This window comes from Athalia rosae, chromosome 3, assembly GCF_917208135.1.
Source record: "Athalia rosae chromosome 3, iyAthRosa1.1, whole genome shotgun sequence".
Taxonomy (NCBI): domain Eukaryota; kingdom Metazoa; phylum Arthropoda; class Insecta; order Hymenoptera; family Athaliidae; genus Athalia; species Athalia rosae.
Genome location: NC_064028.1, coordinates 22,786,985 through 22,801,288, shown reverse-complemented (window position 1 = coordinate 22,801,288; position 14,304 = coordinate 22,786,985). Strand labels below are relative to the sequence as shown.

Below are 14,304 nucleotides of genomic sequence, written 5' to 3'. Positions count from 1 at the left end.
TCTCGTAGGTGCGTACCAATAGCGCCGTTGAAGTCGCACGAAAATCTCGTTAAACTCAAACAAACGTGAAATGATCCAAAATTTTTTTTTTCATTCCGAACAGCCATCGACTCTCACCGTTAACCATGTGCATTACGTGAATATTTTTCGTCGCACGATTCGCGAATCTTTTGTGACTTTATTTCTACCACCTCGCTAGGGATGGTTGACCCTGACGTCACAGAAGGTTCACGCACCGTACAGCTATTTGGTATTCAAGTCCTTCCGTCGGTCGAAGACAACGATAAATATTTTTGAACGCGTCGACGTGGAATATAGATACCGAATTTACTTTCGAACGTGGTAGTATACCTATGGATATCCGGGGGTTGACAATTCTAGGGTACCTAGAACAAAATGTGCGGTTGAACGAACCATGAATGGGATACTATGTATGGATATAATAACGGGACGGACGGATGCGAACGTACGGAAAATTTCATCGCGAGAATATGATTATCTGACGGGAGGAGCGAGAGGGATAAAAAAAAATTCCGTATTATGGGATTTCAGTGCAAATCCGTTCATATTATACGTTTACTACATGGAAAGTCATGACCTGCATTTCCGATAGAATTTGCAATTTATTTTCCAAGATTTATCAGAAAAAGACTCGGTAGCCCGCCGTGACTCACGATTAGAAATGATCAATTTTCCGTTCACCTCTTCCGAACGCGGATACCTCGTTTTCTCTGAATAATTCCGTGATGGAATTCGTCAAAGTGCACCGAAAAAATTTTACGGCGTCTCTGCTCTTCCAATTTACATTTTCAATCCATACCCTTACGGAATTTCAATGGTGACCAGGTATAAAATCTAATCGAAGTTTGCTCCAAGTTAATTTAGAAAAGTGGACTTTTTTCCTCGTAGATCGATAAAATGAAATGACATTTCATCTTCAAATTGCAGGGGCATTCTAAAACTTCTCATGCTCCGATTCCTTGCGATTCGTCTCACTTTGCATCTCATAAAAGTGTCGCATGCAACCGCAAGGAAATTGATGAATTAGATGTTCACGCCTGCCGGCTCAGGCTAAATTAGATTCGCCATAAGTTCCGCCTTTCGCGGTGCTGTAATACTGCACCGGTAAAATATCCTTCTCTCCCCTCTCACTTTCTTTTCGTTCTCTTTTTTTCTGCCTCTGTTTCGCTATACCTGTACGTTGTATACGCACAGGGCTGCTCACTATCACTTCTCATTTACCTCCGCGGTTTCCTTTTCTCTTTCACGACACCACTTCTTCTCTCATCTCGCGGCGTCAACTCATTTATCCTGGTTTGTTCTCTTATATTTGACGCGATGTTTAGCTTCAAAGTTATTGGTTTTGCCGTGGTAACGATGTTAAGTCTTCTTATCAGACGCTACACTTTTTTTTTCCGAACTCTTAAACTCGTTTCAAAACTGTGGTGTACCCCCACCGCCCTTCCGGGTCCCTCGACAAATCGAGCGTCGTTGTCCAGGGACACGGAAAAAAAGAATTTTCTTTTCGTTTTTTTTCTTTATCGTGCTGAGAAAAAATGTCCCAACGGCGCTTTATTATCTCCTGAATTTTAATTGCGAGATTTCGTTTTTTACGGAAATCCAGAGGTCTAATTTCCGGCAGGACTCCTCCGGTAAAACGGAAACGTTGGATAAAAATTACAACATCTTTTGACGACGCGAAAGCGTAAGTCAAAAGCTGATTCAAGTTTACCGCATCACGTTCCAAGCTCCATCGTCTCCCCGATGAATTTTCGCGTTTCCGGCGAGCGACGGGTTTGCTGGATTAAAATAGGGGAAATTTCATTCCTCAGAAAAGCACACCGACCTCTCGCTGTCCGGAAAACTTCCGTGCACGTGTAATGCATCTTTGGTAAAAAAGAAACTCATTATTTTTAGATCAAGCTACTGCTGAATTCCAGTTTCAAACTTAGCGTGGATCCTATCCTCATCCTGTAGTTTTTCTTTTCTCTCTTTTTTTACTGGATTTATTCAAATGTGTTGGAAAAATACAGCCCTCATCCAGCGCGAAGGATTACATACGTACGTCTATAGAGTTATAAATTTTCCAGTAAGACTCGAATTAAACGGATAAAGAAACCAAATTAAAATCACGTGGGCGATTAATGAAGATTTATACAAGCAGAGAAAGAAGTTGAATAGAATCAAAAAAAATCTCGTCCCTGCTAAAATATTTCACTAAAAGGTAAGAAGTTCCTGTAAATGACGATGAGTGAGAAGTTCTCCGACGTATTATGTTATTTATTGTTTTTTTTTTTTTTTTTTTTGTTATTTCAGCTTCGCAAAGAAGTTATCGCCCTGGTTCATTGCTTCCTTTCAATTTGCTACAGTGGCATATTCTCCCCTTTCTAGTAAGATATATTTCTTTCCTTTTTTTTTTTTTTTTTTCCAGTAACGACGTCATAACTCCGTATGCCATCCAGGATGGTTTGCAGGAGTAACCGTAGGCGTGAGAAGCTTCGACTCCTTTCACTTGCCGCAAAGACTTTTTGACGTATGCGACCGTTGTCACTCAACACCAGCGCTCGATCTTTACTTATAACCGAAGAAAAGGAAGAGCAAAGAAGAAAAAGTGCCGCGACTTCCGTTAAACATCAATTCTTTATATACTTCAACAAAATGGCGTTGAAATATGTTATGCTTCATGAAATACAGCGCCTTGTCTCGACTTGAAATTTTTCCTTGCAACGATTACAGGTTTACTCGTAAGTTGAGCTCTGCAGGAACAACGTGAAAAGATGCTTGTCAAATAGAATTCATCCTCATCTTTGAAAATTCAATAAAAATGAAATAAAAAATCAATGCGGTACAGCGTTATACCGTGCACTTGGATTATATTTTATTGTGTTAGCTCATATTCTTCGAACCTTGAAGGTACCCGTCAGCTAAATTTTACAACGGCAACTACAACGCGTTTTATCGTGCCATTTCAAGGAGCAATTTACTACGGAAAAATATATATCACAGAGGTTGTTCTATCAGAGACATACCGAAAAATTGTTTTATGAGTTGTGCGAGGTGTGTTATCGAAAGAAAGTGGGTTACCGGTATGTATCGGTTGGAAGAACGAGGGAGAGCTTTCGGTAGGATTTCGATTTTTCTTTGTCCGAAAAAAAGTAACACCAAGTAAACGGTGAATCACGTGAATTAGAAGAGTCTCCTTCACCGTAGCTCACCCTTTTACGCCCCAGGGAGGATATCCTGAAAGTTCTGGTTGACCCTAATGCATCGGGCGAGTAAAACTAATGAAATAACGTCGACAATCCGTTTCAATCAGATTAAATCTTCGCCGGTATAGTGCTCCCGGTGTATCAGTATAAAACCGAGTTAAGAGAACACAGTTTATTGGTCGAAGTACCGACGTCGAGGTTCGAGCTTCGCGCGATAAAAAATAATTAAGGAACGAAACGGAGACTTAAAATATGAGCCGAGCTAAAGGATTGCCTCGTTAATTGCCACCGGGAAATACCTGTTCGCCGATTGTGTTTTATCCGGTCGGATAGGTGGCTGGAAAGGGAGCTTCGCCAGAGAAATTTCACCGACGATACATTTTTACGTTCAGAATTACCGCGTCGATTCATTTTTCCATTTCCTATTCCAACAAAGTTTTAATTATACATCACAGTCGCAGCCACGAGAGAAACGAATGATTGGGAAAAAAAAAATGAAATGGAAAGAAGCGATGGAAAAAGTGAACGAACGGTCCTCGATGAAAGCTCGCAGATAAAAGAAGCAATGTTTTTTCGGTGTGAAATATAATTTTACTCAATCGGAGGAAACGAAAAAAGCTCCCTTAGGTTTATTCAGAGCGTGTTTCGTTTCGAAGCTTGTTCGTCTTATTTGTACCAGGGCTGATATATATATATATATCTGATACAAGATAAATCCAATAAACCTGAACCAGGTTTCCTACCTTATATTCCAGAACATTTTCATTTCTGTCGCCGATATTGTATGTGCCTATGCCAGAAGGAGATAGAGGATGAAATCGATCGTTTTGTTTCTTTTCATTTAATAAAGTTCCTTTTTCCTTCTTCCTTAGTTTATCCGGCCGCTGCTATCCGAACTACTACCCTCCCTATGTTTCATTTTCTTTTCATTCCGTTCACAAGACGAAATCTTACTACCAGTGAACGGTTAATAGAGTTGAGTTAACAGAAGCAGGAGGGTCAGACCCTTTGAGTCGTCTAAAAAGGAGGTAGTCTCAGAAGGGTGAATTTCATGGAAACTTAGTTAACAGTGTTAATTACAGGAACGTTCTTTGTATCCCTGCATCTAGATATACGTATACCTCATTCTTATCGAACACGAAAGGCACGAATTAGTGTGCTTTTTTATTTTTTTTTTTTATTTTTACCTGGACATCATTTCAATTGACACAATTGCCAGGTATCGATAACAACGTCATTGAAAATTGACTAAACTTTGGGATCAGTTCTGAGTGGATCACCCGGTATGTCGGTGCAAGCGTTGCTGATATGCCTTTAATGAAGGTGGGTGCAGGTTTACGCGTTGCGGTTGTAGCGCGGCCTGTTTTAGTCATATTTTATTTCGCCTGCAATGTGGAAAATTAAATTTCTAAGCTGTGGTTATATTACATCGTTTCAATTAAGTTAACCACTGAACGTATCGCGTTGGACGTTATTACCGTGTGTAACGTTGTTCCCCGTTGTTCATTATTTGTCCGTTTTAATTACAACCAGCGTTGCACTTATCTATTTACAATTTTAAATTAAATAACCGAGCGCGGAGATTATTCTCGTATTCACACAACGCTTTACAAAATTAATTAAACCTAAAAAGAATAACGAAAAAATAAGACACGAATTTTTTGTACGCGGAAACTTGTTCCGCTTTGTCATTACAATTGTTGTAATTTTTTACGTTCGTCCGAAATCCACGGGCATCGGTGCGGAGGGTGATGAGTAAGTAATTCGCGGGTAAGCGTGAAGCGCGATCCCTCGGCGATAAATTGATTACTCGAGCAATTGACACAGCCTCGGGCACCTCGCTCCTCAATTTTCAATCAAGTCGGGTAAATTTGCATCGAAAATTTCTTCGCGGTTCAAAGTTTGCCTACTACATTCTTCGCGTAACAAGTAACGGGCGTTTTATCTAATTGGATTCACTCGTTACGCGTTTGCCGATGAAAAATTCAACGAATGCAACGGGATGGGAAAATCTGGACTCACCCAATCATATCAGACTCCTTGGCGACTCTGCACAAAACACCTCTGTCCATCAAACATTTGCCGGTGATCGGGTCGGGTGATGCTAAATTTATGTAAGGTGGTTCTTCTAAAAATGTAATCTTCAGATGAAATTTCTCCGGCACTCCTTGAGGTGGAGTATGAGATCCACCCGGCCACACGATATCCTTGATATCCAGCCCCTCCTTCTGCCAGGATTTCCAAACGCCGATCTGTAAAGATTGAATTATTCAATCGACGAGATCTACGTTCACTAGGTCAACTCATCTTCATCTACCCGCTTAATACCGGATAGTTATTTAAAAAACCAAAAAAAAAAAAGACTCGATGAATTAAACTGTGCAAAGATATCAGAGTGACCTCATCAAAAATAGATAACTTCGTAAGTTCGGATATTTACTAGGACATCCGTCAAGTTTAAAGCGACCGATTTCCAGGACAGGACTTTTTTCATCGGTTAAACGGAAGCCGAGCTTGAAAACTGAGTTCACCGCCATGATATATATGGAGTTTTTTACATTCGTAGTGCTCAGAGCTCTCGTAAGTTGTAAAGGAGATTCAGTCGCCGCAAATAATATCAGCAGAGTCGGTTATTATTTAGCCTTTAGCTGCCGCGGTAAGCTCGCCAAGTTGATCACCTACTCATGTCATATCTACTGCTGGAGGTTGTCTGGCGCCTTCACCTGAGCTTTGCACGGTTTCTTGACGGTGATAAACACCGTGCGCTTATCTCATTGCCAGCACCTTGTCAACATGTAGCTTCCATTTGTTCGACGCTTAAGCACGAGCACAAAGATGGTGAGAGGTCGCAAGCTCCCTCGTATGTTACGCCATGGATAAGATTCAGAAACGTGTGCTTTCGAAGATAAGCAGCCGTTAGTCATTTTGTTTGTTATTAGCCTCGGCTGTCTGAACTACCCACGGAGTCTGATAACGCTTGATATTGTTCGAGTCAAAATTCGAATCCTTCGTCGATTCACGAGCCTGTTCAAATTTTTTCCACTATTTGAAAAAAGAATTCCTCAACAAATTACCAAAAAAAAAAGATGTGAAAAGACGTAAGCCGGAAGGAAAACGATTGCAATAAATAACTGGGGACTAGCGACGCAACGACGAGATGATAACTCGATGATAAACTCGCGTAGCGTATCGTGGGACGACCCTACCGTGGGGTTTGAGACAAGAGTGGTTTGATCGATGACAATTTAAGAAAGTTGACCGTGTGGTGGGTAGGGTCGATAAGATTGGCATGGATCGGACGATCATTCATTCGGCGGTCGAATATACGCGAGGACGGAGTGCGAAATTAGGATCCCGGACCGGTCCCCATCTCCGTGGCGCTCTTTTTTTTCCCTTCTTGTAACGGAAACTTGAAAATTGCGGACCGATAAAATTAGATAATGGATTATCCCGGAGATGTTGAACACCTCGAAGTTCGTCTTTTATACCCGAGGCGATGTAGCGAAAAGGTTTTCTTTGACACTCTTTAATTAGCACTTAACAGGCTACTTTGTTGGATTGTCATCAGCGGAGAATTTCCAAATTACGTTTGTGAGCACTGCAGCCTTCGATATCATCGGTGTGAAAACACCGTCGACGTTCGCGGAGATCATCAAAACCGAGAGCGTTACCGAACTTCTAAATTAACCCCGAAAGCACAACGGTTTCGATGTAGTATTTATTGATCGATGGAAAAATTTTTTTAACACTTCGAAATATCTTCAAACCGAAAGTGCGGAGGAGTATGAAACGGCAAAGTGAGAAATAAAACGCGATTAGCACTCTCGGTGTGTTTCGTTTTATCCAGAGCAAAGTCCTGCCGAAAGTGCGTTTTCGGCTTTTAGTTCCGGTGTTTCTTAAGTCCGTTCGGAGTGTTGAACTTTTTCCATTTCAACGTCGACTCGGATGGCAGTTGGCGACACTCTTGGGGCAGTTATCGGGACACGACTCAGCATTTTCTCAACCGGATAGTCGACTATGCGAAATTATTACGAACTTTATACTTTACCAAAAAAAAATTTATCATTCCCCCGATTCGACCAGAGGAACTTCGGCACCGTCAGACCCTTTCGAAAAAGCGAAATAAACGAACGTAAATATTTTAGCAGTAACAATGACGATAATGGGTAATCGACGAGACCTCGATTTTATGGAAACTATTCAAACACCGTTAAAATCGTTCACTTCGATTTTCACAATCTTTCTTCTGTTCGTTTTCTTGTTTTCTCTACTGTATATATGTACAGGTGAGAAATTGATCCTTAGCGTATCCCGCAGAACGTGCATCGGCAGCAATTTGAAACCTTTTTCATCTAATGGCAGCAGATGACCCAATTATAGCTAAGCGAAAACTGTCGCGCACATTCTTCACGGAGGTAGGTGTGAAAAAGCTCGATCCGTATAATGGTCAAAGTGTTATTCGATACTTAAATTATCCGTTTCATTTCTACACTTATTACAAAAACAAATACATCTGTGACCTATGTGTTTTTTTTTTCAAAATTTCACTTCACCTCTTGCCCCAAATTACTCGCAACCCTCCTCCCCGTAACCGCGATAACCGTTTTTGTTATTCATCATGATAATCTATTCGCTAATATCAGATTCAGCTGGATCACACGAATCTATTAAATATTCTAGGTCAACAACCTTCTGTTCCGAAGGATGGGTGGGGGAGAGGGTCTAATGGGCATGTAATATGACCTGTGAGATCTGGCCTCAATTTCAAAATCAATCGACGGTATTCAAGAGAGAATCGCAGGAAGATATCAGGCATGCTCAATTTTTTCGATCGGTGTGACGAGAAGGGATGTTTTAATTGGACGTATCGTTAGCACCGTTGATATCTTATCACTGAAATGAACCGGGTGACACAATAACCAACGAAATGATTTCGTGCTCATTCGAACAATTGTGAGACAACCAAACACGGATAGGTGTACGTACGGTTCCTAGCAGATAAGACAAAACTAATTTACATTCACCGTCAAAACCATTTGCTTTCGGGTTCCTCTAGAGTCTTGGCTGAGCTATGACTCTGTGCACGGAACATCGCCGACGTAGATATGAAGCTTAAAGACGGTAGACCGCCTTCCACATCGGTGTCAAAGCGTTGACATCACGTTGAGCGAGGTAAGGAGAAGGGCAGAGAGAGAGAGAGAGAGGGAAAATGTAGGAAGGGAAGGTTGAAGGCTCTAGTGATTCATCAGTGGTTGGAAACTCCTGTTTAATTACGCAACTCCATTACATTGCGTCATATTATGAAAAGGAAGAAGAAGAAGAAGGCGACAAAATAAATTACGAGACGTACCGACCGGGGAGACTTCCGGCTGAGTGATAATCGTGAGAAGTGTAGCAAGCAACTAGTGTACACCTAAAAATTTCTTAGCGAAAAATCGAATTACTTCGTACGTATACCTGTAAGGGTGTATACCGTTAACAGGAAGAAGAAAAAAAGACCTTTTAAATACTTGATGAAGTTCACTCGCGCGTACGGTTACCGAGGAATGATAATAAGCTTTCAACACTCCAGGGATGAAAAGTGCCCTTTCATCGTGTAAACGAACCACACTAACGTTTGGTTGAAAAGAAAAATAAGAAGAAGACGAAGAACGAATAAAGTAGCCTGTGAGCGCTTAGTTTGAATTGCATAAAGGTTCGTTTCCTGTTCGAACGGTGGGAGAGGAAAGGAACTCCAGCTAACAAAATGCCGATTTTAAATTCCAAAACACGTTCCTCCCGTTCGTTATCTCGATTCGTGAAAATATCATCGATGACGTGAAAACTATCACCATAAACTGACGGTGTGCTTAACGTCGGCAAAAAAAAAAAACATTTTTTAAATCGCAAGAACAAAAAGTTGGTCTTCAAAAATAGAAGAAGGTATAGGTAATGGCTGCGAGTATTCGGATATATCATTGAATTTGAATAACAATATCGCATATGATTTTAAAAAACACATCAGTCGGCAGCCACTTCGGTTGGTATATCCTGTGGGAAAGGTATGTGTACTATACATATCACCCTCAATATCGACTTCCAATAAAGCTCGCAAAAAGAGGCCGGATGAGCGATTGAATGGACGGACGGAAGCTGGGAAAAGAAGTCTCCTCAGAATTTGGAATTGCCGACCACTTTTATCGCGCGCTGTTATCAAACCGACTGTTAAACACACTCTTAAAGTTAATGCGACGGATTAAAAAACTAGGATGGCGTAACCCACGTTCTATTTCTTCCACTTGCAATCATTATTATTCTTACGGGGAAAAATTTGATCTTTATTTTTCGAATTCACACCAGAGAATATAGTTTACATTTTTGTTAAAAACAAAAAAAAACGGTCAATTTTTTTTCGGTTCACAACAAGGGTGTGAAATTTTTTCTTCCTTACGTACATCGGAGTGAAACTGTAGACATATATCGTGAAAGTTTTAATTGGAAAATATTTCTAGTTCCATGTTAACACGGAACACTATTCTGAAAACACCGTTACCTTAGGTACCGAGCCAAGTGAACCCAATAATTTAATTAGCTCAACTCAATTATCTGAGTTTCTCCTCGCGCGAGGACTGTGCTAAATTTTCAACCCAGTAGGTATAATCAGAAACGCTTTAATTTCGCAATAATGGAATTCGCCGGCACCGTATAACCCCCGAAAACAAACGAGGTGTGGAGCAGATGAATTAAGTGAATTCGACCGAAGGTGACGTCATTATTCCGTCGATTGACAAATTTGTTGTACCTTGTATATTATTTTATTATATTTCATCGTATAATTGAAATTTCCATGTGATTTCCTACGCTTTATTCGACACGCGGTATCGTCCGATTTTTAATCAGCAATTAGATTCCGCTACAAATCTATACGGTAATTATCCATCAAGCAGAAACTAATCCTGATAATCAGCGGATTAAGCGAGAGCTAGTCCGGTAGTGAATTGGAAAATTAATTAACTCAAGGATCGGAGCGAGAGGAGACTTAACGCGGAGGTTGAATCTGAGAAAGTGGGAACAGGTTGATTCGGTAAATCTCGGATGATCGTTTCAATGAAATTCAAATCCGTCGCTCAGAATAATTGTTGTCGATTTGAGGAAAATTTTCAACGTACGTTCATCAGGATCGGCGGAAAATTCGAGCGAGTGCAAAACGGATCGCGTATCGATGGCATGAAAATTACGAAATTAAATTTTGCCTACGATTAATTAGCAAAATTGGTTCTCACCTCTTCCCAAATTGGCTGCTGCTCGTTGACTCCCGGTCGGAGATTCATGATCTTCAATTCCGCTGCTTTCAGCACTCCATCCTGAGTAAACTCCACGTTCGGTTTACCCTGGTCCCCTTCAACGGAGACGTTCTTCAAATACCTGTAAACCACAAATGCTTCAATCGAGCGGCCTCCGAATCAGAATTCGCCGTGCTCCTTGACCGTGCAATCGCTGATCGAAAGCTTTCACAGGCGAATCGTATCATTTTCAAACTTTCTCATTTCCAAAACGCCGTCTGATACTCGGAAAATGAATTTTCATTCGTTGCCGCGAAGGTATGACATCGTTGAAAAATAGACTGCGGTATAACGTCTGGATTACCTGAAAAAATTATCACCGGTGTTCCATCTGGAGTCTCCGTTCCCTTCGCAGCTCAAATGTGTGTTGAGACTTCTATTGGCGTTTGCCGGGTCGTTGACGAAATCTTCAACGCCATAGGCGTACACTTTTATAGCCGTCGTTATTTCGTTGACCAAGCTTGCGCTGCTGGTGTCAAAGTGGACCCCTGCAACACACGGAACATTCGTTTTCCACCGATGATGTTTGCCGAATTTTTATTTCCAATGACAAATTTCCATCTCTACCTAACGTGGTGGATCGACTAAAACTGGAACCATTTTATCATTTGCACTACCCTCCTTCCCTTCCGCATCTCACATGCGATCGATGGATTATAATATATTGAAATCATGATATGGAAGTAATGTTATGACGGACGAATGGTATATATAAATATGAGTGTACTTATACGTAGGTCTACATATCCTCTCTGATATCTCTTCGGGCGGGTAGGAAATCGTTGGGTAAAAATATCGCGCGATAAATGCGGAGTGCATATTTGGCCTCGAAAACCGAATAGGAAATTGAAATCTCGGCACGTTCCTTTCTAAAGGAGCATCAGCGAAGACGTTTCTTCAATCGTTCAGAATTTTCAATAAAAATTTTCACAGTCGCGTCTCGCGTTTTTTTTGGTTTTTTTTTTTAGTTTTTTTTTTTCCTCCTCTTATACGACTGGACCGAAAAAAGTTTCTGCAGAAACGTTCGAAGGAAAAGCAACCTCGCGGTTATTTTGTACAGTGTGAATATTTTCTCTCAGGCTAATTAATTACCTGTCCACGTGATTAAAGTGCAGGTCTCTAATTTCTCATGGGGGCTACTAACCGACGGACGACTGGATTCTGGAATTTCTGGGTAAACCATTTCGGTACTATCCTCCGATCATGTTCTCCAGGTGAGTATAGGTATGCCGTACAACAGTAGATAACATTGATTAGTCACGGTAAGTTTTGGAAACAAACAAAACTTTTGGAAGCTTAAAAAGTTTGGTGTGGAAGAATGTTGATTTTTTATTCTTCTTTGAAACTGAATCTTCGAAACCGGCTTCAACCAAAAGGTAAGAAAAAAAGAACGCTAATCCAGTCGATACCTTGGCGATACGTGGAGGTAAATTTCATTGGAGGTGCGCTTTAATGGTAGGTAATAAATTGAACGGTATAACGTCAAACCGCAATCTTTTGATCGGCATACCCCCCGGTTAATTGGTTTTGAAATAGTCGCACGGATAACGATATTGTACAGTGACTACTTCATAAACTGTGTATTTACTATATTAACCTCATCGAGTATCTACGCTCGTACGTTTGATATTGATTACTTTGAACTTCCGAGATTGCTGCATTTTTAATTACTTCGTAAAATGGACAGATATTGGCTATGAACGTCTCGACTTTTCATCGCAGGTGCTTTCGCGATGCGAATTGTTGAATGTGAATAGCTCATCAGGCAAAGTGGAAAAGAAAAATAAAAAAAAACTCTTCTGCTGAAAATTTCACAACAATCGGTGCAGACGATGTTGCAATGATTGAAGAAGACAATTCAAATTTTGTACGTTAATGTATTGGATGGTGAATTTTGCGTAACTTTTGTTTAGGAGGGATTTATTTTTTGGTGAATATAAATTACGTAATGAGAGAATTAATCCGCGAGGGTCGCGAAAGTTTCGCTCCTGAAATTAAAGAGGTGTTTGTTCCAATTAGGGAGAAGGGGTAGGTAATAAAAATGTTCGTATTATTTTCTAAATGAGGAACCTGAACTTTTGTGGCGCCACCTTGAATCAAGACGTCGTTCAAGGTAAGAGCAGCAATTCAAAGCCTCTCGGAGGACTCGAGATTCTCAGTTGGTTCGCATAAATATTCAAAACTGCAATTACCATACTTCACAAAAGTATAATTCATCGGCATTTCGAAGTCTGCAGTTATTACATTTTCGGTTGAAAATTCTTCTGTACTCTGCTCAAGATTCGTTAACGTTCTCCGAGGGAAAAAAAAGAAAAAACATGGGTAATGAGATGGAAAAAAGAATTATGCAGCAGACAGCCCAACTTTAATTACTCAAACGATCAGTATGCAAATGTCTGAGAAAAAAAAAAAGATGTCTTTCTCCAAATAAATTGATCCTGCCGAACGAGAAAATGTAGAATCTGTTAAATGACCGAACGAAAAGTCGTGAGGTTGCCACGGATAAATAAAACTTTTATCACCGGGTTCTGAATCAGTTGAAAAAGTTACCTAAATATTGTCTTGGATCAAAAAGAAACGGGGTATTACGAGGACGGTCTACCTTCCAACCTTCGTAGCTACATCCAGACCTCTGGGAGAAACGCAATGAAATTACTCTCTTCCGTTTTACGCCGTATCCTTCCGCGTGACTTGAATTTAAAGTTGAAGCCCTTTCATCCTCGAAACAAATGACGTCTACTCGGCACAGATTCTGGTCTCGCTTCACTTTATCTTATCCTTTTTCTACGTATTACGAGACCCGGACCATAAATAAATTTGACAAAATACGATATAATGGAACACATCGACCGTCAAATAAATGGAATATTCCAGCTATTCTTTCGGATACCTAGTCAGCCACATTTTTCATCGAACGATGAGATTAAACTACGAATAAACCAGAGGCGTTCAACCCTCGCTTCAGTATCCAACCCCCGACGCTTTCCACCGACAAGGATAAGTATCGATGTTTTTTTTTTTTCAGAGCGGTTCTCACCGGTAAGGATTCCGATTGACTGAATAAGTTATCTGAAATGTGCTTGAGAAGAAACCAGAGAGGAAATATAGATTGATATAATATAGAGTGTGAAAAACAAACAATCGAATAAGCGGAGAAAAAAGAGGCAATTGACAACAGGCAAAAAAGAATTATTGAAATTTTGTGGGGAAAGGTCGATGTTGACCGAAACCTGCAATTTCATGATGTGTATAATATGTGTAGCGATGAGACTTACCGAGCATGCCGACTGGAAAATGGGACGATGTCTGTAAGTTTTCAATGACACTTTGAGTAACCACCCAGACGTAATTTTCCCCGGTGATTTTACGATTCTTCGCATTTTTCAATATTTCTATCGCCTCCTCCCGTGTGGAATAGAGAAGCATCACTCTGGACTCGCTATTGACAAGTTCTGATAAGTCCTCAGGTTTCGTGACTAGCACGGCGTTCAGTATGGTGAACTTGAATGTGTCCTGCATGTCGGAAATACGTTCTCTGACTGCTTGAATGAAGTCGTCATGCCCGGCTATCTGCGAAGTCACAACGCTGAATTGGTGCCATTTGTACCGTTCCAAAATGCTCAACATCGCTGCGGTTTGATGCTCCAACGACGGGGCAAGCTGGAGCTGCAGACTGCTTTGAGAGGCCCTCTGAAAGAGAAATAAACGCGTTGTTTGCTCGTACCGGACAAAAACCCACCGAGTAAGCAAAAGTTCGGAGAACTTCCCTCACC

At 40.8% G+C, this 14,304-nt stretch overlaps 1 protein-coding gene across 9 annotated transcripts in view; it reads right to left on the bottom strand.

The window, feature by feature from the left end:
• LOC105683833 (glutamate receptor ionotropic, NMDA 2B) overlaps positions 1–14,304 on the bottom strand; it is a 91,439-nt gene that overhangs the window by 11,065 nt on the left and 66,070 nt on the right. For all 9 annotated transcript variants that reach the window (XM_048651757.1, XM_048651758.1, XM_048651759.1 and 6 more), the window contains 4 exons: positions 13,807–14,221; positions 10,836–11,019; positions 10,472–10,613; positions 5,232–5,461 (listed from right to left, as the gene is read on the bottom strand). In XM_048651757.1, the coding sequence (XP_048507714.1) occupies positions 5,232–5,461; positions 10,472–10,613; positions 10,836–11,019; positions 13,807–14,221 (971 nt within the window). The remainder of the gene's footprint in view (positions 1–5,231; positions 5,462–10,471; positions 10,614–10,835; positions 11,020–13,806; positions 14,222–14,304) is intronic.